The 22,434-nt window shown below is 44.7% G+C and overlaps 1 protein-coding gene across 8 annotated transcripts in view; it reads right to left on the bottom strand.

Moving 5' to 3' along the window:
- PRPF4B (pre-mRNA processing factor 4B) overlaps window positions 1–22,434 on the bottom strand; it is a 191,630-nt gene that overhangs the window by 133,066 nt on the left and 36,130 nt on the right. For 4 of the 8 annotated variants that reach the window (XM_029590565.1, XM_029590562.1, XM_029590564.1 and 1 more), the window contains exons 2-3: window positions 14,816–15,296; window positions 8,154–9,347 (exon numbers count right to left, since the gene is read on the bottom strand). In XM_029590565.1, the coding sequence (XP_029446425.1) occupies window positions 8,154–9,347; window positions 14,816–15,021 (1,400 nt within the window). In that variant the 5' untranslated portion in view covers window positions 15,022–15,296. The other 4 variants (XM_029590568.1, XM_029590567.1, XM_029590563.1 and 1 more) reach the window with 3 other exon arrangements.

Here is a 22,434-nt window from a genome sequence, read left to right as displayed (position 1 = left end):
TACATTTTGAATGGATATTTATTTCAAACAGCAAGCCAACATCCATCCCGCCTTGTTTCCACCCTCAAAACACTCGTTTAGCTAAAACGAAATGATGGGCTATTTTATGCAAACCTAACACAAGTAGTTCTTCTCGGGCTGAAGTCAACTGTTGATAAATATTGTTGGACCCGGTCCATTTGTGTTGTTGCTCAAGTTTTCTTATTCTACCCCTAATATTCTTATCCTGCTTGTGCCTTTCTTTTTTCAGGAATGAAGCTCTCAATATTAATTGCCCTTGTAAGTATGCCTTCAGATTATCCCACACCATCACTGGAGATGACTCTCCCGAATCATTTAAATCCAAACACTCCTGTATCATATCTGATAATTTAAGACAATATTGTTTATCCTTCAATAAAGTGTCATTTAATTTCCAAAATCTACATCCAGAGTCATAATTCCTGAGGTTAACCTCCATTCATACTGGTGCATGATCAGACCAGGAAATTGGTTCTATTTCCACTTGTGATATTCTATTAGCTAGCACTCTATCAATCAAAAAATAACTAATTCTACAATATGAACCATAGGGAGATGAAAAGAAAATATAGGGGCGGATTTTAAACCCCCTGCTCGCGTAAATCCGGCTGGATTTACGCGAGCAGGGCCCTCCTGCGCCGGCGCGCCTATTTTGCTTAGGCCGCCGACGCGCGCAGAGCCCCGGGACTCGCGTAAGTCCCGGGGTTTCTGAAAAGGGGCATGTCAGGGGCGTCGCCGAGTGACACCGCGTTTGGGGGGGGCGTGGCGGCGCCCTCCGGAACAGCCCCCGGGTCAGGTCTCGGCGCGCCAGCGGCCTGCTGGCGCGCGCGCGGATTTACGTCTGCCTCCAGCAGGCGTAAATCCATGGATAAAGGTAGGGGGGGGGGTTTAGGTAGGGGGGGGGGTTTAGATAGGGCCGGGGGGGTGGGTTAGGTAGGGGAAGGGAGGGGAAGGTGAGGGGAGGGCGAAAGTAAGTTCCCTCCGAGGCAGGCTGCGTGGCTCGGCGCGCACAGGCTGCCCAAAATCGGCAGCCTTGCGCGCGCCGATCCTGGATTTTATAAGATACGCGCGTATCTTATAAAATCCAGCGTACTTTTGTTTGCGCCTGGTGCGCAAACAAAAGTACACGAACGAGCAATTTTTTAAAATCTACCCGATAGTCTCTGGAATGAGGATGTTGTGAGCGCCACGAAATTCAGTTTCTACTGTACAATGCTTGCATGCCAAACAGTGGACGCAGTATTGCCCCCCGTGACACTTTTGACATGCCTCTGGAACGGGATGGAGAAACTGTCACGGAAACCTTGGGAAGGTGGAGAGCCTTCTGGTGCTTCAGGTAGAGCCCCAGCCAGTAGGACATCTCTGACTAGTTTATGGGGGATCTTGCTTTTCCAAAAACATGATGCCCACTTGGCTCTGACAGAACTACCTCCAGAGAACTTCCTGATACATTTGGTCGCAAGATGGAGTGCATTACAGATATAACATGTACTTAAATTTTCATTTTTGAAAGTTGCACGATGATTTGTTATACCTCCAAACCATGTTATTGGGAGCTTGTGTAGATCCAGAGGGCTTGGCGGTCAGTGTGAGGGACTTCCAAGAAGAATGTGTGCACGCGCCTGTATCACTGGCTTTGCTAGTCATCTGCTTTAACAACAAACTAACTTCTGCGTACCCCACGACATGAAGCAATTCACCTTCATCTTATCTCGAAATCGCTTATCATAGTTTAACCATACCCAACCATCGTACTCCTTATAAGCCTCGGGAATAGTATCTGCATAGCAGAACATGGGGCCATACTGTGAAGGGTCATCCTAACCTATGATGCTCATTATCCTCAAGAATGCCTGAGTCCAGTTAATTATATTTCTGAGAATCTATTTTTCCCCGCACTGGATGCCAAGTCCACGTCCTTGTCCTTCCAGGTGCTCTTTCTTCTTCCTTCCATCACTCTGAAAATGTCTATGCAGTTCATCTCTTTATCTTGTTCCGGAGTGCTTTGGGCACACTTTTCTATAGCTGTGACAGGGTAGTGAAAGCAAGGGGTGACCTGGATGCTTGCTCTGACTCTACCGATGGTCGCGGCGGGCTATCACCTGACAAGGTGTCTGAGTCATTGGAGCTACTCGAACTGGAGTGACCCTGTTCTTGCGCTTAGTTTTGCCCTTTCGTTTGGTTGCTGGCACAGGTACCACCTCCCCTGATGATTGTGTGCTGCCCCTGTTTTCCCCGTCAACTCACCATTCAATGTCCCAGTGCTCTGTCCAACTGATTTAGGACCTTAAATGCTGGTTGCAGCCCCAACTGGAGAATCAAGCGAGCAGTCAATTTGCTGCTCAGGAAATATGAGATCAGCCTGCTCAACGTATGCAGGAGATAGAGGCCATTGTAGCTGTCTCCTGCTGCGGTTTCTCTATTACTGTTCACCGTACGCAAAGCACCGGGAGTTTGGAAAGACCACACCCCCAAGTGCACTGGGGGACCAGGTAAGCATCTGTGTGACTGGTATAAGACAGCATACCCCACTGCCATGCATCTTTCATTGGGACGAGGTCTGGGACCCCAGCTGGCAGTGATGTTAATGGGTCAATGTGACCACATGGTGTCCTATTGCCATGGTGCTGTTTCCAAGGGGGCCTCTCGTCTGATACCCTATCAATGATGTAGCCAACCTGTGCATGCAGTGTACAACAGTCCAATTGTGGCCCAGCCACATAGTGTCACCAACAAAACCGCTCTTCAGAGCTGCTCTGTGCATGAAACTGTACACCTGGGGGGGGGGGGGTGTCTGACCAGCGAAGAACGTTCTGGATTGCTGAATGAAAGATAAAGGTCCAGGAACACTGGGTGGCTGTGCACAACTGAAAGGGCCGGTGCCTCGCTCCCCCCAGGGGGGCTGTCCTGCTGCTGGCAGTATACATCATTATGCGGATAAGTCAGGGAGGCCTGCAGTACAGGCTGAATGCCATCGGAAGGATTGGGGGCCAGTGCCCCCCTGGGGAATTAGGCTGTGGATGCAGTATACTCAATAGTGATCTTCTCCTTCCCACGACTGCCATGCCTTCCCTGTTGCTCCCATTGGTGGGTTTCTTGGCCTTCCTCCCTCAATGACCTTCCCCATCCCCTGTGGATCTCCTTGCTGGGGCTGATTAATACTTTGAATCCAAGCTCAGATTGAGCCAGGGCAGTCTCGCCATTGAACTTAATCTTAAATGAATGTACAATATTCACCTGCGTGATCACCGTTCAGATGCGAGCTGGGGGGGGGGGGGGGAGAGAGATCGAGGGCCACATGTTGGAACTAGTCCCACTGAAGCTCTGCTTCGGCCTCCTCCAATATTGCGGTGGCAGCAGTCCCCCAGGAGCAGCAGAAACTGGGCGGGTGAGTTCAGAGGACAATTTAATGCCACATACATACTTACAAGCTGAGCCCCGTCCCGTCAGCAGATTGCCTCAGGACCACCACGTGTTCAAAGGACAATGCACGATTCCAAAGCTGCAATGCGGCAACCATTTTGGCCAAGCTATGATTCCAACGCTGTGATGCAGGCAAAAGGAAGAGCTGCTCCCTCGGACCCTGTATTTAAAGGGGGCCGGATGTTACTAGGCCATGACCGCCATCCCCATAAGACAAGGTCTTCCCATGCGACTGGCACCCACGGATGACGTCATAGTGCGCCAAACCAAAGCGCACCAAGAGTGCAGCGGAACAGCCATGGAGGTCAGCGATGCGGCCCATGAGAGTTGCCGAGATGGATAAGAGGAGATGAACCTGGTCGTGAAGCCATGCATCGCTTTGCCAACCTTCAGTTTCCTCGGGCAACCTATAATATTAGGAGGGTCCTGCACCTATCCTAATGTATCTTGACCAATCAATCAGTAGCTATACTAATTTAAACAATTCGGCCTAGTTCATGCAAAAATAGGAAATAAATCACTACCAAGAATTATTTTCTCCTGCATTCAGAAGCTTGAGAGACAGAGGATGAACCACTTTAAAAGCATTGCTTTTAACTGTTACGATTCCTCCCGTAGTTGGAGCCACGGGAGGCCTCTCACCTTTCTCTGGAGGCCGCTCCAAAGCTGGGGCCTTGCCTGAACTGGCTTTACGGATTTTGCTCCACGGCCTGGGAGGCCTTCAATGTCATCGGGGCCTGCCTGAGGCCTGCTCCAGTCTCAGCTTGGACTTTCTGGTTTGGGCTCCGCCCTTCTCTCTAAGGGGTCGGCCCGCAGCTTCTCTCTATACTTAAAGGGCCAGCCAGGTGTGGCCCATCGGAACTCCTCCCAGGGAATTGCCTGCTTTCTGGCCTATAAAAGGGCTTCACTTTCAGGAGCAGGAAACTCCGATGCAAGGCAAGGCAGAACTGAAAGTCTTGTCTTCCAGCGCTCCATCAGGTCCATGTTCTTCATTGGAGCTCCATGTCCTGTGTTACCTGTTCCCGATGTTCATGTTCCAGTTCCGTTCCTGATGTCTGTGATCCTGCCCTGATGCCCGCTACCCTTGGTTCCTCGTCGCCATCCTTCTTCATGTCCACAGCTCAAGCCTCCAGAGGGACCCTCCTGCCTGAAGCCAAGTCCTGTCTTGGTTCTGTATCCTTGCCTGAAGCCAAGTCCGTCTTGGTCCTGTGTCTTGAACTCTGTCTCGCCCTCGGATACTTGAGCTTGCTCCATCCATGCCTAAGACGCTGTTCGAACCTGCTCCGTCCTAGCATGGTCCGCGACCAGCCACTGGCAGCTGTATAGGGCGCGCCCCGGTGCAGGCCTCTTCAGTATCTTTGCCATGCTCCAGCTTCAGCTATTCCGCACCTCGTCTGGAGCCTGCTTCGCATTCAAGCGTGGTCCGCGACCAGTCCATGGGTAGTGGCTGTGTAGGACTCGCTGCGTGGTAGGGCTCAACCCAGTGCTTCGCTTGCATCTGAATCCTTGCCTGAATTCCTTGAATACCTTGAACCTTGCCTCATTTGAGTCCTTGTCTTCAGTGCCTTGTTCATGTGTCTTCGTTTCCAGTGCCCTGTCCTGAGCCTTCGTCTGCCCTCGTCCGGAGTCCGGCCTGCTGCTTCTTGCCATTCCAGCGGCAGGTCCGAAAGGGCCGGGAATAGTCTGAGGACTGTTCATTACCAACATCATGATAGTTGCTTCCAGAAGCATGCAGGTCCAGCAGAGGGTTGGACTGTCAGCTTCCACCCATGCTGGGACGTGCTTCGCCTACCCCTCGGTAGGCGAAGCACGAATCTTGGATTCGTCTGGGACTGTGCCGAGGCTCAAGGGCACACAATCCCCTCGAGTGAGACCGCTCCCTCAGCGCTCCCATAACATTAACTTCCTCTGTTAAATTTGTAAGGGGAGGAGGCAGGGGAGCCAGTGGTAGCAGAATGCAATCAGCCTATAATAGTAAATCTATATAAATAAAAATGTTAAATAGTTTGTACGTCGTCGCTAATCTCACCAACCGCTTAACCGAATGCGTTCAAATTTGCACACAACATTCACTTCCCATACGGGAAGGATCTTATACACTTACATTACATATAGGTCACACCTGTGACAGGTAATACAAGTTTAAAAATTGCTTACACAAAACAGCGACATCTGGTGGCCGTCGGCGCAAGCGCAACCTCTTACACCTTTCACACACACTCACACCCCACACCCACACAGGGCTATTGTCTTTCATTCACACTCCCTCATAACACACAGAAATCCACACTCATCACACACCACACACCCCCACCCACACGCCTGCCAATGTCACTTACTTGACCCACCCTCCCAAAACACACCAAAACACGAATTCCTGGCTGCTACATTGGGAAGCCACGCATTTCACACACCCTCCAATTTTAAATTAAAGTACCCTCTTCCACCCACCCACGCACTGCACTCGGATCACACACTACACCTGACCAGCGAAGACCGTGCTTCTCCGCCGGCACCACAGGAACGGTCCGGGACACATCGTATTCAGTAGGGCCGTCAGATGCCAGCAACTAAAATGGCGCCGGCGAACCTTGCCCTTACTATGCTATACGGAGACAACAATGACATCGGTACACCATGTGACATAGTAAGGGCAAGAGCCCGTCGGCGCCATATCATCAGCGGACATTTGCCTTTACTAGGTCAGGAATCCTGACGCACCACTTTCACCGGTGAAGTTCTGCCACATGGCAGCCGGCGGAACAAACCCTAGCACACACCCTCGCCACCGGCTGGCAGTTTACACAGGTAGCTGGGGAGGAGCACGGTGGGGGACCGTTCTCATTTTCCGCCGCGCGTTTTTCACAGGGGGGGCGGGGGGGACTCATTCTCCACATCTCCCGAGAGGGGGGCTGTAGCGTGGGTTGCTCTATTTTGCCGGGTTGGGGGGGGGGCAGGAAGGTGTGCTTGCATATTTAAACTATTCTTTGCTGGTGCTGTTCATTTGGGGTAAAAAAAAGCACACAAACTATAACCTTTACTGATCTCTGAAAGCTAGCGGATTAGCCCTCCAAAAGAAACTTCTCTACATACACATTACTAGGTGGATTAGACACTCCCCTATTTTTATCCCTAAGGATCACAACCTCCCACTGACTGACCATGTTTATACACACCAATTCATTTCTTATCTATCAGCGTCGTAACTGCTTTTTAAGGTCTGGATCCTCTTACCTAAAGGCGGCATTAATTTTTGCCCTGTGCATTTCTCTTGCTCTTCGGACATTACAGTCCCATTTCCCTTGATCCTTTTACACACCATTCATACATCTCTTGCAATTCACCAAATTGATGCCTCGCAGAAAATCTAACTTACGTCGGTGTACTCGCGCTGCGCTAGCGGCACAACGCCTTAGAACTAGGCGCACGGAGGAGGAACGGGCAGCAAAAAAACAGCACAACAAGGAAAGAATAGCTGTAGGAATACAGCAGGAAGCGGCCGAGCAACGTGCATCCAGACTGCTAGAGGCACACTTGCGATCACGGCAAGCACATTCCGCTGCTCACAATCTCCTTCGTTCACAACACCATGCCCATGAAACGCTGACAGTAGCTGAAATCCCTCTAACACTGACAGCACCTCAATGTCAGCCATGGATCCCACATCAACTGGCCAAACATTATAATCGACTTGCTTTCCGATACAACCCACATCAGGATTATACTTTCATACGGCATGTTCTCATTGGCTCTATGACACACGTGTGTCCATACTGCAAGGCTATGAAATTTCTGGGAGAAACAAAGGGGATGTGTTGCTATCAAAAATTTAAGGACCAATATCATAGAAGCTACAATCTTGACAGGACCTTTCAAAGGTGAAGATGTACTCATTCCTTGCATCCCTATCATTCCAACAGATATACCATTTCAATTTAAAAGATTGCAATTCCCAATTAGATTGGCATTTGCAATAACCATCAACAAAGCTCAAGGACAATCTTTACACCTCTGCGGTTTACATCTACAAACCGATTGCTTCTCACATGGACAATTGTATGTTGCATGTTCACGAGTAGGCAAACCTGACAATTTGTATTTCTGCACTAACGATGGAACAATAAAAAATGTCGTATACCTACAAGCATTGCAAAATTAAACATATTACAGATAACCCCTGGCTCTGTTCTGTTTTTTCAACTTAACCAAGCTCAGCCACAGCAACGCGTGGCAGGGTACAGCTAGTACTAAATAGAAATCAAGAAATTGCCACCACTGCCTAAGTTTCCCTGTTATATACTTCCTGTCCAGAAGAAAAAGAAAATTTATAGAACAGACCATTTTTAGCTTCTCAAACTGTCAATATCTAAATTCTACAAAAAAAATGATGTAAATCACGTCCTTCCAAGCAAAATTTTAACATTCTCTGCAAATTTTCAATTTCTTAACATATTAGAGCATTGTAGAACAGTCATACAGCTTCAAATAATGGGAAAAAAACAAAATAGAATGGAGGTAATTAGAAGCAAAATATTTTTCATTCAAAAGTTGGAAACTAATTTGAATCCCAAGTCAAGGACATGTTTGAGTGTCAGATGCAAATGAATGAAACATCACTCTAACAAGTGATTGGCTCTGTATGTTAATTTATATCTCTGCTGTTCACCTGGATGAGTATTGTATTAATCAACTATAAGTAAACACATTACCTGGGAGAAGAAAGTCTTCGCCTCTCTGGTTCTTTTCTTTTCCTGTCTGCAGACTGGCTTTTAGCTCTTTGAAGGGGTGACTGAGTTTTGGCTGGAGATTTACTCTGCTTAACACGACGATCATTAAGAGGAGGTGAACGACTTCGTCTTGCTGTCTTGTCACGTTGCTTTGGAGTTATGCTTCTCCCTTTCGGGCTGCGCCCATGTCTTCTGCTAGGCGACCTGTTTTCTTTCCCTGAGGATGCATCTTTTGATGGTGATTTCACTGGCTTCTTCTCTTTCTCAGTCTCAGACCTCCTAGTTTTTTTGTCCTTAGACTTTGAACGTCTATCTTTGGATTTACTTCTAAGATCTGCTGGTGATTTAGATTTTTTGCGCCGATCTTTACTTTTGCTTTCATTCACAACTGGAGACTTCTTTCGATCTTTTGACTTTACCTTTTCTTCTACAGGAGACTTGGACTTCCTAATTTTCTCTTGAGAGTGTCGTTTAAGTGTTGGAGACCGTGACTTCCTAGGTTGCTCTTCAGTTTTACTTTTTTTAACTGGGCTTTTGGATTTTCTCCTCTCTTTGGACTTGCTTCTAGCCGTTTTTTCTTTCACTGGTTCAGCACCGGCCTTGCTTCTCTTCTTTTCAGGCTTGTGCCTTGTCCTCTCTTTTGATCTACTCTTACTTCTCTTCTTTGAGCTAGATTTAGAGTCCACAAGCTCTGGTTTCCCCTTAATGTTTGATAATTTAGGCGCAGATCTATTACCATTCCGTACCTTCTCATTAATCTCTCCCTCTTCTTCAGAACCTGAATTATAACCCTGTAATATTAATCCCATCCCTGACTGAACCTTTCCTTCCATCAACTCATTGTCAAGCTCAGCCTTTATCAAAGCTCTTTGTTTCTCCAAGTCTTCTAGTAAAGCAAAATCATCAATTTTAGCTCTTTTTGTTAGTGACCCATCTTCCTTGTCATTGTCCCCAATGTCTTTCCGTTTGTGTTTCTTATGCTTGTGTTTGTGTTTATGTTTTTTGTCCTTGTCCTTGTCCTCCTCTGATAAATGTTTATGCTTCTTGTGTTTACTTCTATGCTTGTGCTTCTTTTTTTTATGTTTGCTGGTATGCTTATTCTGCATTTGATCTGCCTCGGAGATTTCCCCATTCTCTTGATTTACACTTTTATCAGATACATCTGCATCTTCCATTCTGTAAAAGCAAATTAACACAGATTAGCAAGATACAGATCAAACAGATCAGTTTTACACATGAATCTTATAGTTGTATAATTTCTATTTCACTGTGTAATAGACAAAGGCAAAACCAAAATCCAAGAGATCACAGGATAATTAATAAAAAGTTTCACATTCATATATTTGATTATATTACATCCATAGGTATTTAAAGACATTCTTAATTTGAAAAAAGTCCTCCCTTATACTCTTGGGTACAAGCTACTGTAAAGTGTATTTGGCCCGGTCTGTTTCTCAAAAAAAAAAAAAAAGGCAAAAATGTTAAAATGCTGGTAATGCCAGCTTGGGCTGTGGTGAATCGTGGCTGTGAACCTACAGTTACCTTTGATTTCCTCCATCATGAGGTATGGAAGAAAAATAAAAGTAAAGGAGCTGACTCAGCGAGTTGGGTATTCTCAGAAAACGTCAGTAGCTTGACCCCAGCGCGGTTTATTAGCTGATGTGCATGTTTTTTTTAAAAAACAAATTTTAAAAGCATTACATTTTTTTTTAATATATGTGAATTAATCAGCAAATATTGTGAATGAAAATAAAAGGGAGGCACCTGAGAGAAGTCAATATACTCATATTTACCCAATTATTTGCTAGCTGAATGGGATTACAATGCTGTTTATGATAACTTGCCCAGTATTCTACAGGCTGGTCACCTCTGCCTCTGATCCCATTACACCTTCTCAGAATTAAATTAGACTTTGTTGATCATTGTATTTTTGCACTATAATTTCACTCACTATTTACATGTGTAATGTTCACCATAAGAATTTAATTAACTTGCTACAATAACAGCAAATTACATAACTTTAAGCAGTACTTCCATCTTATTTTCAGTTTGGAACTTGTCAGAGACCTTATATTATTGGGGCAGATCCACTAAGAAAATGCGGAGAAGTGGAGCAGGAGTAGGTTGCGAGTCAGGGAAGCCAGGATTCAAATCCTGTTGCCATTCCGTGTGACCCTAGGCAAGTCAATTCACCTTCCACTGCCTCAGCTACAAAACTTAGGGCCTGATTTACTAAGGTTTTTCTCCCATTCTGGGGCCGATGCAATATGCCAAGCGCACTCTTAACGAGCAGTTAGACACGGGTAATATAGGCGCTAATCAATCTTCTAATGCAATAAGGGGATTAGCGCCTATTTAACGCACGTCTAACACGGAGTGAATGAGATAGCACTCATCACATGCAAATACATGTGAATGAGCCTATTATTCATTCACTCCCAATGCAAAACGATAAATGTGCATCTCAGACGCACATTTATCGCTCAGATATTAATGCCTGCCTGCAGCAGGCATTAATAGCTGGGCACATTGAAAAGATGTACAGAAAAGAGGAAAAAACTGCTTTTCTGTACTTCTTTTTTAAAGTAAAAAAGAAATAAAATAACTCAGCAGACCGCAGAGTTATGAAGACCGACCCCGGTAAACTCGGCGTCGGTTTTCATAACCTGCCGTCCTCCAGTAATGAAAACGACCACCAATAAACTCAGGGACCGTTTTCATTACTGGCAGACAGGCAGCCGTGGCGGGTCGCACTAGGAAGGAGGTGCTAAGGTCGCGCAAGCGACCCTTGCGCGACCCCCTAATTTAAATATTGCATGGCGCCCCCCCCCTTTGGGGCACCATGCGCGAGTTAAGAGAGCGGGCGCCGACTGTTCAGCGCCCGCTTTCTACTCATCTTTATTGCATCGGCCCCTCTGTGTCTATGGGAAAAAGGCTTAGTAAATGAGACCCTAAGATCATAAGCCCTCTGGGGACAGGAAACACCTACAGTACCTGAACAGAATCTGCTTTGAAGTGATTGAAAGGTGAAATACAAACAAAAATATATTTCTGTAAATTTATATGCTGTTAATATTGATATTATTTTATAATTTTAAGCATAATTTTGTGTTTCTCATTTTAAGTTATGAATTTTTATGTTGAGCTCTGCACTGGACTTGTTTTGGAACGTGCGAATTATTAAGAATAATAATAATAAGAAGAAGAAAATAAATAAAGCTTACTAACAGTTATCGTGCATGCTAAACCATTTTATTGTGGATGATAAGTCCAATGGTTCCCACAAAATCATACCAGGGGGTCTGCCAGAAGGGATACAAGAAAGTTTAGCTGGAGAGAAAAAGAGCAGGCTGCTGCTACTTGTGATTAGCAGAGCTACTGCCAAAGGCCAAGACAATGAGTAGGGTCTATTGATGCCCTAGACTCTTCACCCCACACTGTTGCAGGCAGGGCCATTTGCACCCAGTAGGAGCCTCATACTGTACTACTGCATGACCAGTGGAGGTAGGGAAGAGAGGGACAGATTTCAGCCTTCAAGACTCATAAATTCCACTGCTGCACAGTGAAAGCATGTGGGAGAGGGGATGATTGCAGCTGCCTCTGCTGTACAGAGGAAAGTAGGAGAAAGGGTGATCACAGCAGTGAGAAGGCAATAGCTAAACCCAGAAGAATGCTGGGCTGCACAGAGAGAGGAATAACCAGTAAGAAAAAAGAGGCGATAATGCCTTTTTGCAGGTCCTTTTTGAGGCCTCACCTGGAGTACCTTGTTCAGTTCTGGAGTCTATATCTCAAAAAGGACAGAGACAGGATGCAGGCAGTCTAGAGAAAGGAGATCAAAATGGTGTGTGGTCGGTATCAGAAGACTTAGGAGGAGAAGCTAAAATATCTAAATATGCACACCCTGGAGGAGAGGAGTTGCAGGGAGATATGATACAGACTTTCAGATATTTGAATCTTGTGCGCTGGAAAGGAAACCTGTAGGATTAGTGGTCACGAAATGAAACTCCTGGGGAGATGACTGAGAATAAATATCAAGCAATATACCTTCATGGAGAGGGTTGGTGGATTCCTAGAATGCCCTTCCGGAAGAGATGACAAGGATGAACATAGCAAATGAATTAAAAAAGGCATGGGGTAAACACTGCAGATCCCTAAAAGCTAGAGGTTGAAAATGAGATAAAGGGTACATGAGATTAACCTGCACAAAGCAGCAGTTACTACCTTTAACAGAAGGCTTGTGGATTACTAGTCAACCAATTAGCCTTGATACTTTTGACACAAATACAACATTGCTCTCTACTTTGGGGGGGGGGGGGGGGGGAAGGAATGGATTCAGATGAAAGCCAATGCTGAGCCCCGACTTTTATGGTTCGGGGTACTGATATGCAAACATTAGGGAAAAAGCACAGGACTGCCTCTATGGCAAAGTCCAAAAGCAAAGCATGCTCAAGCAGCACTGTCTGAATTATTATAAAGGCTGCTCACCCCGTAAAAATGTTGCTAGCAGTAATTTTGTTATGGATTTGACAGTTGTTTGGGTTTGATTGTAAATATTACTACCCTTAATATAAAGCTTCTGGGTAACCTGCATGGAGCAGCAGTTACTATATAGTAAGAAACTTACTGGGCAAACTGGATGGACCATTTGGTCTTTTTCTGCCATGTTTTTTGTTACTACTCTACTGCCATGTGCCTTGCCACTGGCCTCAAAAAGAGGGAAGAGAGGACAGCTGTACCAAAAAAGTAAGTATAATGACTCATAGGAGGAAATAGGACTGGAGTTGACAGTCTGAGGGGAAAGACAGAAAGAATGAGACAGGAATGAAGGAAGAAAAAGAAAATAAAAAGGGAGACAGGAATCCATGATTGACCTGGGGAGTAAGAGTAAACAGCAGCCTATCAGGGGAGATAAGAACACCAGAGATTGGGGAGGAGAAGGAGAGATCCCCAGTAATCATGCTGGACCAGAGGTAGAAAGAGAGGGATGAAGAGGGAATGATAGAGGACTACTTTTTCCAGGAGGAAAGAAAGGAGAGATGACTACCAGAGATCAAACAGGAAGGATGAAGAGACTGTTGTGGATGACATTAAATGCAAAAATTATTTAAGGGAACAAAAGATAGAAATGGAGATCTCATAAGCCGTCTCCCCTTTAAAAAGTAAGCTGTTTTGCTTCTTCTAAAATCTAAATTATCGTATAACTATCAATATCTGTATGTATTGTAATAATCATAAAAGAAAATAATAAAGTATGAAAGAAAAGCACAAAGTATAAAAGGGGATCAGTTTTCAGGGAAGGTAATTTTCAAATCTCTTTATGTGGGTAAATACCTGTTTACCCATGTAAAAAGGCCCTTTGAAAATTGCTGCTCCCTACTACTGAGGGTAAAAGTACCTGCGCTGTGAATAGCATGCATATCTTAACCTGCAAGGAAAAAAGAGCAGGGCTAGGCTGGGGGATGGAAAGTACATGGCAGGGATTTAATTTTTAAATCCTCATGCATACTTTCACACATGTACTTTGCATCTGCTTCAAAGTAGGTATAAACTACACAGGTACAAAAATACCAGCTTTTCCTTGCTGGCCTGAATTTTCAAAATTAGATTGCAGGTCTGCAGCTACTTGGTACTGATTTTCTGCCAGGATGCACCAAGTTGCCAACCGGAAACTTCATGAACTTGCTGCCTTTTCCCCATTGCCGCAGGAGTGGGAAGCAGAGGCCACTGTTGGCGTCAACCTTCAATTAAGAGAGCAATTGCCCTCCCTATTTATTCAGTTTAGACTAGTATTATTTATAGTAACTTTAATACATTAAGAATGATTCTGGAGTGCATAACATTATTTCTTAGATTATACCAAGCAAAAGTTAAACATAAATATGTTGGGGTCCACAAAGGTTTTTGAAGTTGAAAATGGATCCACATTCTCTGAGAGACTGGGAACCTCTGTTTTATGCTATTCACTAATACCTTAGCATGATAATGCTTTAGTAAGCAGACAGTAAAACTTAGTGTTGTAGTGCATGCTAATGATCATAATGAGATGCAGGCATAAAGAGCTTGCACAAATTATGTCCCTATTCACTAAACAATGCGTTAATTAGCAACCACACACTATGGCCAAAAATGTATCACTCACTCTGGATGTCAAGTTAGGCACTCTTTGCACATGCTATAAAAACCATCTGTTGGCTGGAAATGAGGGGAAATGATAAAGTTTAGGATGCTGCAAGGATAAGAGATCGACAGAGAGAAGGAAGAGGGGAGAGAAGGACAGAGAGGAGACCGAGACAGGCAGACAGCAAAGGAGAGCAGGGAAAGTGGTTGCTTCCCTGGAATTTCAGGCCCAGGCTAATTGTCTCAACAGAACACAATAACGTTCTCTTATGTAACAGAAGACTGTTTGCAAAAAAAGCAGACCATTGGGGGACCTGCCAGTTATTGACAATAAGAAGGCGCAAAAGACAATCTTTCAGCAGTGAAGAATCACAGGCACGCTCACATTCTGCTGGCTCTTCAACAATGGGGTGTAAGTAGGTCACCTCTTGTCCCCATTGAGCAGAAGTCAGGCATTCGACCTGTAATCAGACTCTGTGATATTAGTTTCCTGTGGGTATGGATGATGTGGACTTAGAAGGGCTTACATGTTCGCAAAGTGACAAAGCCCTGCCAAAGGACAAGAGCAGAGATGGCCATTGTCAGTCTGTTCATAGCATGAGTTTGCCACAATATCCATGGTCTTCGGCAACACCTCCAATCCAACAGGTTTACAAATGCAACTGAGGCCTCTGTGGACTGTGTTGTTCATGTGCTGGTGATGAGCAAGCAGAGAGATGGTCTGGCCCTTCATAACTCATGGCTGATGATTCTGTCCAGGACTCAATGAAATTAGCTGTCAGGACCCCACATGTGGTATCTCTGAAAGCAGTAACTTTGCTGTCAGCCCTAGCTCAGAGCTATCTACCAGCTCCAGACCTGGCAAGGAGCAATATGGACTTCAGTAACAGTTTCAGAACTTGAGACTCCACCTCTTCCTCAGATTTCCCAGAGCTGCAGTATTTGTTCTCCTGTACTTGATCCTCCTGTATCTGTCCGGAGTTGTGCACCAGACACCAGTCACACCTGCTAAAGCAAGAAGAAGCAGGTAAGTATATGTTACAGCACCTTTATGCCAAATTATCAGCTAACAGTTGCCACATTCCTTTCAAAGTTTATTCCCCTCCAAGGGCATGGTGCCATCTTCACCTGCTCCCCCCAGAGGTTTGGGGCCATCCCCAGTTTTCAACAAGCAAAATGAGCGTTCAAGGCTAACCACCTAGTATAGAACAGGGAACACCCCTGAATATTGGATCTTGTTTTGAGATAGTATGCTACTGACCTGCTGCGTCATCATGCAGTTGTGCAGTGGTCTCCAACTCCTCTGAGGCATCGAAGATGACTTCTAGTCCCATGAAGCCACAGAGCCTCAACTCTGCTCAGCCAATTTGGCCAAGGACCACTACCTCCTATCTTGACTCTGATGTTGCTATATGCTGGCTGCTTTCTCCCCCAGATGGTGAATTTTCTTTGCTGGTATACTTGAAAGTCCTGGGTAGCACTCCCAACTTGCAGACTTCTGCTCCAATTACTTTTCAGTCATGCTCTTCCGCAGCTAGGGACTTTATAGTGAATACCTCCCAAACAGTACGTGGTAATTGTGTCAAGTAGATCCTCATCCCGATAATGGAATCCCTCCACAAAACGTGGTCTTACTGGAACAGCTGCCTTTCGGCAATCAAAAACATGCTAACAAGCCTTAACCTCGTGCTAAATACTAGCAAAACTGAAATCCTCATAATAGCTCCAGACAAGTGCTCTCTATTCAACCCAACTAGTTCCACCCAACTCTCCTTCACATCAATCGACCACACGCCACAAGTAAGAGATCTTGGTGTACTTCTGGACAACCAACTCAACTTCACCAAGTTCATAAACAATACTACCAAAGACTGCTTCTTCAAATTGCAAGTCTTAAAAAAATTAAAACCTCTTCTACACTTCCGAGACTTCCACTTGGTACTACAATCTATCATCCTCCCTAAACTGGACTATTGCAACTCACTCCTCCTGGGCCTGCCAGCCAACACCATCAAACCACTTCAGATGGTCCAGAACGCGACGGCCAGAATTCTCACTAACACCAAAAAATGGGATCACATCACCCCTATCCTCCAAAATCTTCACTGGCTGCCTATAAAATTTAGGATACAATTTAAATCCCTCATGATGATTCACAAGGCTCTTCACAACATCTCCCCCCTCAACCTATCCTTCCAACTACAGCAACACATCTCCAATAGACCAATCAGAAGTGCATACCAGAACATGCTTCACACCCAGCCAACAAAAACCTCATTGAGGAAACGAGCTCTGTCCACTGCAGGTCCCCATCTTTGGAACCTGCTCCCACCGGACCTCCGCCAAGAACCATGCCTTCCGACATTCAAAAAGAAGCTAAAGACTTGGCTATTCACTCAAGCTTTCTCTGAGAGCTAAAATCTGGTGAAGCGACAGACGATATACCTACCTCTGTACATATGTTCCTGATTTATGGTTCCCAGTTACATTTAATTGAGTTTATGAAAGTTCTCTTTAATAGTTTTCCTGTATACTTGTGTTAATGTATTCTGCCTTGAGGCGACTGTTTTAATGTATTTCCGCCCTGGAGGCGACTGTTCAGTTCCTTGTAAACCGGTGCGATATGTATCCTTTACAGGAACATCGGTATATAAAAATTAAAAATAAATAAATAAATAAAATTTCAGGATCTTGCCTTTTTCTTGGATGTACCGGAGTATCCACTACCCTGCCACTGCCTCAGCACCATTGGCACTTGCCTCTTCCTGCTCTCCTGATTCCATAGCATTGCTGATCGGTGCTTCTGGGCCTTCTTGCTTCCCTATCATTTCCTTCTGTGTCTTTCTGTTCTCCCCTCTGCCCACAGGCCATAGCACTAGACTCTCCGGGAGAGAGATGTTACTCAGTAACTGAGGAGGCGACAGTAAAATAGTCATTAGAGGCATTTTGGTATTATTTGCTGGGAAGAAAATTCACTCTAGGTAACTGACCACCAACTTTTTGTCTGGATACCTGAAATAAGGAGACAAACGGTTGGGTAATACAGTAGTTTTTAACCCTCCAATCCTTCGACCCACCAGCTATAACACTGTGCAAAAAAGTAAAATAATTTTGAACCTCCTTTCCCAGAAGGTATCCCTAATACCCAAGAAGGTTGAGCTGAGGTGGGATATGTGAAGGGATCTAGAGAGTAAAACCCTAGAATACCTTAAAGGACTGGCACTATCTATCTAACCCGGTATACTTTAAATACCCAGAGGGAGAACCAAGGTCACAAGGCATTTCCCCGGGGTGGGGAAGGGGGAGGAATAAAAGTCCAGGATAAGGCAGGGAGAGGCCCAGGACAAGATAAGGAAACACCAGGATCCGTGCCAAAACCCTGTACATTTGAATGCCTGACATTTGCTGTAGCACTGCTGAGGTAAGCAGGTGTTTGTTTGCTACTTTTCTGTTTATTTACAAATGAAAGTATTTTTTCAGTTGAAATTAGAGTCTAGGTGATTTTTAATGTCCACCAGTATTCCTCCTAAACCAACTTCTGAGGAGTCCATCTGCACAATGAACTGCCTATTAAAAGTCCAGGCTCATTAGGACTGGCTTTGAACATACTTCAACTCCTGGAAGGTTCTACCAACTCTGTGGACCAATTAAACCTCTCTGGGGCCTTGGCTCTCTCTGTGAAACTGAGGATAAACCTGACAATATCCTACCAGCCCTTAAAAGGCTCTCGCCTTTTTCTTGGTCCAGGGAACAGGTACTCATTCGATGATTTCTATTTTCCATGCCTGCCATTGGATTTGCCCCTTTCCTAGGAAATACTCCAAACATTACACATGATGGCCACTAATAGGTACTTCTTTAGTTCAGCTGTCAGCACTGCTTTCCAAAGGCTGAAGCTGCTTTAGATGGGTTCTCCAGTCTCTGGTATAGCCACAACATCATAGTGGTATGCTGCAGCAAACCCACCATAAGGGTGTAGGAAATGATCACACAAGTGCTGGAACATACTGGGTGCCCCCTAAATTCCAAAGGGCAGGGCTGTGAATTGAAACAGTTTTCTAGCAGTAGAGAAAGCAAAGTTCTCTTTTGCTGCCAGAATTAGGAGCAACTGCCAGTATTCATTCGCTAGGCCAAACATGGATATAAACTAGGCAGTCCCCAGCTTCTCAATGAACTCATCCTCTTGGGGATATTGCATATATTTCCAGTTTCAAGATTTTGTTGACTTTCTGGAAAATCAATGCAGAAGTAGATGCTGCTTTCTGGCTTGGAAACAAGCAAGATAGGTGAAAACCAATCATTGCTTAACTCTTCAGTTACTCCGAAGTGGAGCATCTCCTTCACCTCAGTCTCTACAGCGCAATGACTGGCTTTTAGGATCCAGTAAGGCTGTTGTCAAACCACTACTCCTGGGAGTGTGACAATATTGTGGCTAATGAGATAAGTTCACCCAGGAACACTGGAGATGGCATCTTTGTTTGGATTTACCAACTGGTCCAAATCCTCCTTCTGTGATGTTGAAAGCTGGTCCCTCAAGAGACTCGTAGCAGTCCAGGAGAGAGCAGGATTTTGAGGCTGAAGTCCTCTCCTTGGAAGAAGCCTGAGCATGGCACGACTCACTTCTTTAGCAGGTTCACATGGCAGATATAGACCCTCTTCTGTCTTGCTATGCCGCCTTGTAGTCCACAGGACCTCTCTTCTCTATGATCTCATAATGGCCTTGCTGGCAAGATAGCAATTTGCTTTCTGAAGACAGTATACAGAAGGCCAATTATACTCCCGGGCTACAGTAGCTTGAACTTTCTCCAAACATCTGCAGGTGACTTTGCCAGCTTTCCTTAACCGCGCTTACATCTAGATTACATAAAAACCATGTTCTGTCCTGGGTTTAGTTCCTCTTTCCAGGTTTCCTGGGCTACACTGAAGATTCCCCTTAGTCTTCTCCCATACAGTAGTTCAAACAGAGAGAAGATTGGTTGAGCTTTGGGGAACCTCTTGGATAGCAAATAATATGTAGAACAACGAATCCCAATATTTGCCATCTTTGCCAACAAGTTTCCTCAACATCTGTTTGAAGGTTTCTTGAAGCATTCAATGAGCCTCTCTCTGTTTGCAGCTGATATACCGAGGTACAGAGGGTTTTCATTTCCAGCAAGTGGTTTATAAGTTAAATAAATAATACGCCAACATTTCAAATTACAAGAGCTCAAAAATATGGAATAATTATGTATTCTCAAAATCTAGTGCATCACAGATGCTCTCTATAGGAAAACATGAACATTTGATGGATTCGAATTTAAAAATAGATGAAGAGGTGAGAAAACAAACTGATATTTCTTTTTAAGTAGAAGTGCCTCCTACTCACAGAAAAGTTCAAGTTAGTCATGAGTAGAATATTCCCTGCTTACTATACTAAGGATTATTGTAAGATTCCCATCACATAATAGTTCAAGACATTCCATTATTTGAGATACACCCAAGTTTAAAGACAAGGGTTTCTTACCTATTCAGGTACTGCAAATTAGAAATATAGAAAGATGACAGCAGAAGACGACCATACGGCCATCTGGTCTGCCCATTCATCCAATTTATTTAGCCCTTGCAATTCCCATAACTCACTCAGATAGATATCATTTTTTTATCTTCACCACCTCCATTGGGAGGCTGTTCCATGCATCCACTACTCTCTCTGTAAAGAAATATTTCCTGAAATTACTCCTGAGTCTACTCTCTTTCACCCTCATCCCATGACCCGCTTTTTCTAAAGCCTTCTTTCCGCTGAAGGAGGCTCAACTCCTGTGCATGGAAACCTTTGAGATACTTAAATGTCTCCATCATATCTCCCCTATCTTGCCTGTACTCCAGGGTATACATGTTTAGATCTTTAAGTCTATCCCCATATGCTATACAATGAAGACCACTGATCATTTTAGTAGCCACACTCTGGACCGAGTGGAATAGCTAAAGCTCATATCCATATAACAACATGGCAGATGACTGCAGAAAATGACTAACAGACTCATCCAGTCTGCCCAATAGTACCACACTGTAAGGATATCTTCAGATACCAGCCATAGAAGCTTGACTGCTGGTAGGCTATCATTTCTTAGCCAAACCACTTTTTTACTTCCTCACTGGGTCTCTATCATCCTAAGCATTAAGATCTTATTCTTAATCCAACATTCAGCACCCCCCTACATGTTTTACCTCAAAGCCTTGTAATAATCTAGAAGCTGCCAAAACTAGCACAGCTGTTAGCTGTACAACCAGCCTTCTAGGTCCCCATGGACTTGCTGGACAGCACCCAACCTGTTCGCTCTCACCCAGTTTCTGAGGAATTGTAGCCTGCTGCTACTAACTCAGCTATCCCATGGCCTGCAGTATCATTAGGCCATGCTTCTATTATCCGCTCTTTGTTTGGTCCTAACTTCCTTACCCCCTGACTCTACCCCTCTCTGGCATGAGGGGTGAATTGTTTGCAATACTGTAACCTTCCACAATTCTGTTCCTATTGCTGTCATAGAATATGATATTGGAAATGAACATTAGGCCTATAAAAGTTCACCTCACTCCCAGTCAATTCTCAGCTCCCATTTGATCTCCTACCACTAGACATTCTATGTGCTTGTCATGCTTTCTTTAATTCTGTTGCTGTATTTGTTTCCGCCACCTCCACTGGGAAGAAATATTTTCCAAATTTTGCTCGAGTGTACTGTTACCACTTGCTCTACAGCAGGGGTCCCAAATTTTTCAAGAGAAGGGCTTATGTACGACATTTCAAATCATTGAGAGAGCTAGGGGGTGGGGAGGATTTTTGGACATTTGAATGATTTGAAATGCTGGGAAAGGGAGGGGACTGTTTCCCAGGGGTCTGGCAGATAACATGCCAGTAATAATATTTCTAGACATCTCGGAAGCTGGCAACATTGCCACAGCCCCAGGAACCCTATCTGCTTTCCTCTTCATCTCCCCTGCTCCCCAAGGAAGGGAGATAGATAAGTGGAGGGGAAAGGAGTATCATTATTCCATCAATTCCCTTCTCTTCTTTCTCTTCACACCCCTCTCATCACCTCCCCTCCTCTCCCTTCTCTCACGCACCCCTTCCCTTATGCTGATTGGGGCTTGGCATTCTCATCATCGGCACTCTTCACCAGCATATGTGTAGTTGGCTGTTGCTCTGCTGGCAAGGTATGAGAAAACCAACCAGTCTTTCTACTGCCACACATAAAATAAACAAAAACAAAACACCCTTCTTCCATGCACCGGATCCAAACATGGTATCTAAAAGCATGGTGGGCTGGGATGACAAGATATGTATGCCAGGTCTGGCCTACATGGTATGGTCTAGAGCTGGGTATCCCTGCTCTAGACCATACTTTCCTCTGAAGCAAGTTTGCTTCTTGTGCTTGATTTATACCTGCAAAGTATTTGAATGTCTCTTTCATACATTACCCGTTTCCCTCTCGTGTATATCTACTTAGATCCTTAAGTCTCATCTCACATTTTTGCTGAAGACTGACACAATTTTGGTAGCTTCTCTCTGAGCTGCTTCCAGCTTATGCCCTTTTTGAAATATTGTCTCCAAAATTATGACACAATTTTCTATGTAAGAACTCACCAACAACCTGTACAGAGACATTACCATCAACATAGTCATTTGCTTTTTTCTATTAATTTAATCTGGAGCCAAAACAATAACTAAGTAACCCCTAGTTTTTCATTTCCTCTTCTTTTTGTCTTTCCTCAGTTACAAATTAGTAGTTATATCAAAAGAACCCAAATTGTGGTCCTAGGCAAAACAAAAAGAAACAAAACCAGGAAAGGAAAACCATGGGTTTGCCATCAATTTTGTTTCCATGCTAATTCCACAGGTGCTGTGTTTTCCATTAAAGATGGATTGTTTTAGGAAAAGATGTTCCAATAGTTCTTCACCTTGTACAGTAGGGATATCCCATCTGAAAGCACATTAAAATGTTTCTGTATGGGGTATAGCTGCTTTAATACATTTGGAGATTGGCCCAGTGGCTCAGCAGCAGGGCTGCATCCTGCCATAAGACCCTGGTTTGATTCCCAGGCTCAGTTTCCAGTATTTGACAGTCTGAGGAGGCCCTGGAAGCAGCATTCACAGTCCCCCACCCTCATGAGG

This window comes from Rhinatrema bivittatum, chromosome 2 (assembly GCF_901001135.1).
Source record: "Rhinatrema bivittatum chromosome 2, aRhiBiv1.1, whole genome shotgun sequence".
NCBI lineage: Eukaryota > Metazoa > Chordata > Amphibia > Gymnophiona > Rhinatrematidae > Rhinatrema > Rhinatrema bivittatum.
The sequence above is the reverse complement of the archived record's forward strand: the minus strand, read 5'-3'. Positions and strand labels throughout refer to the sequence as shown.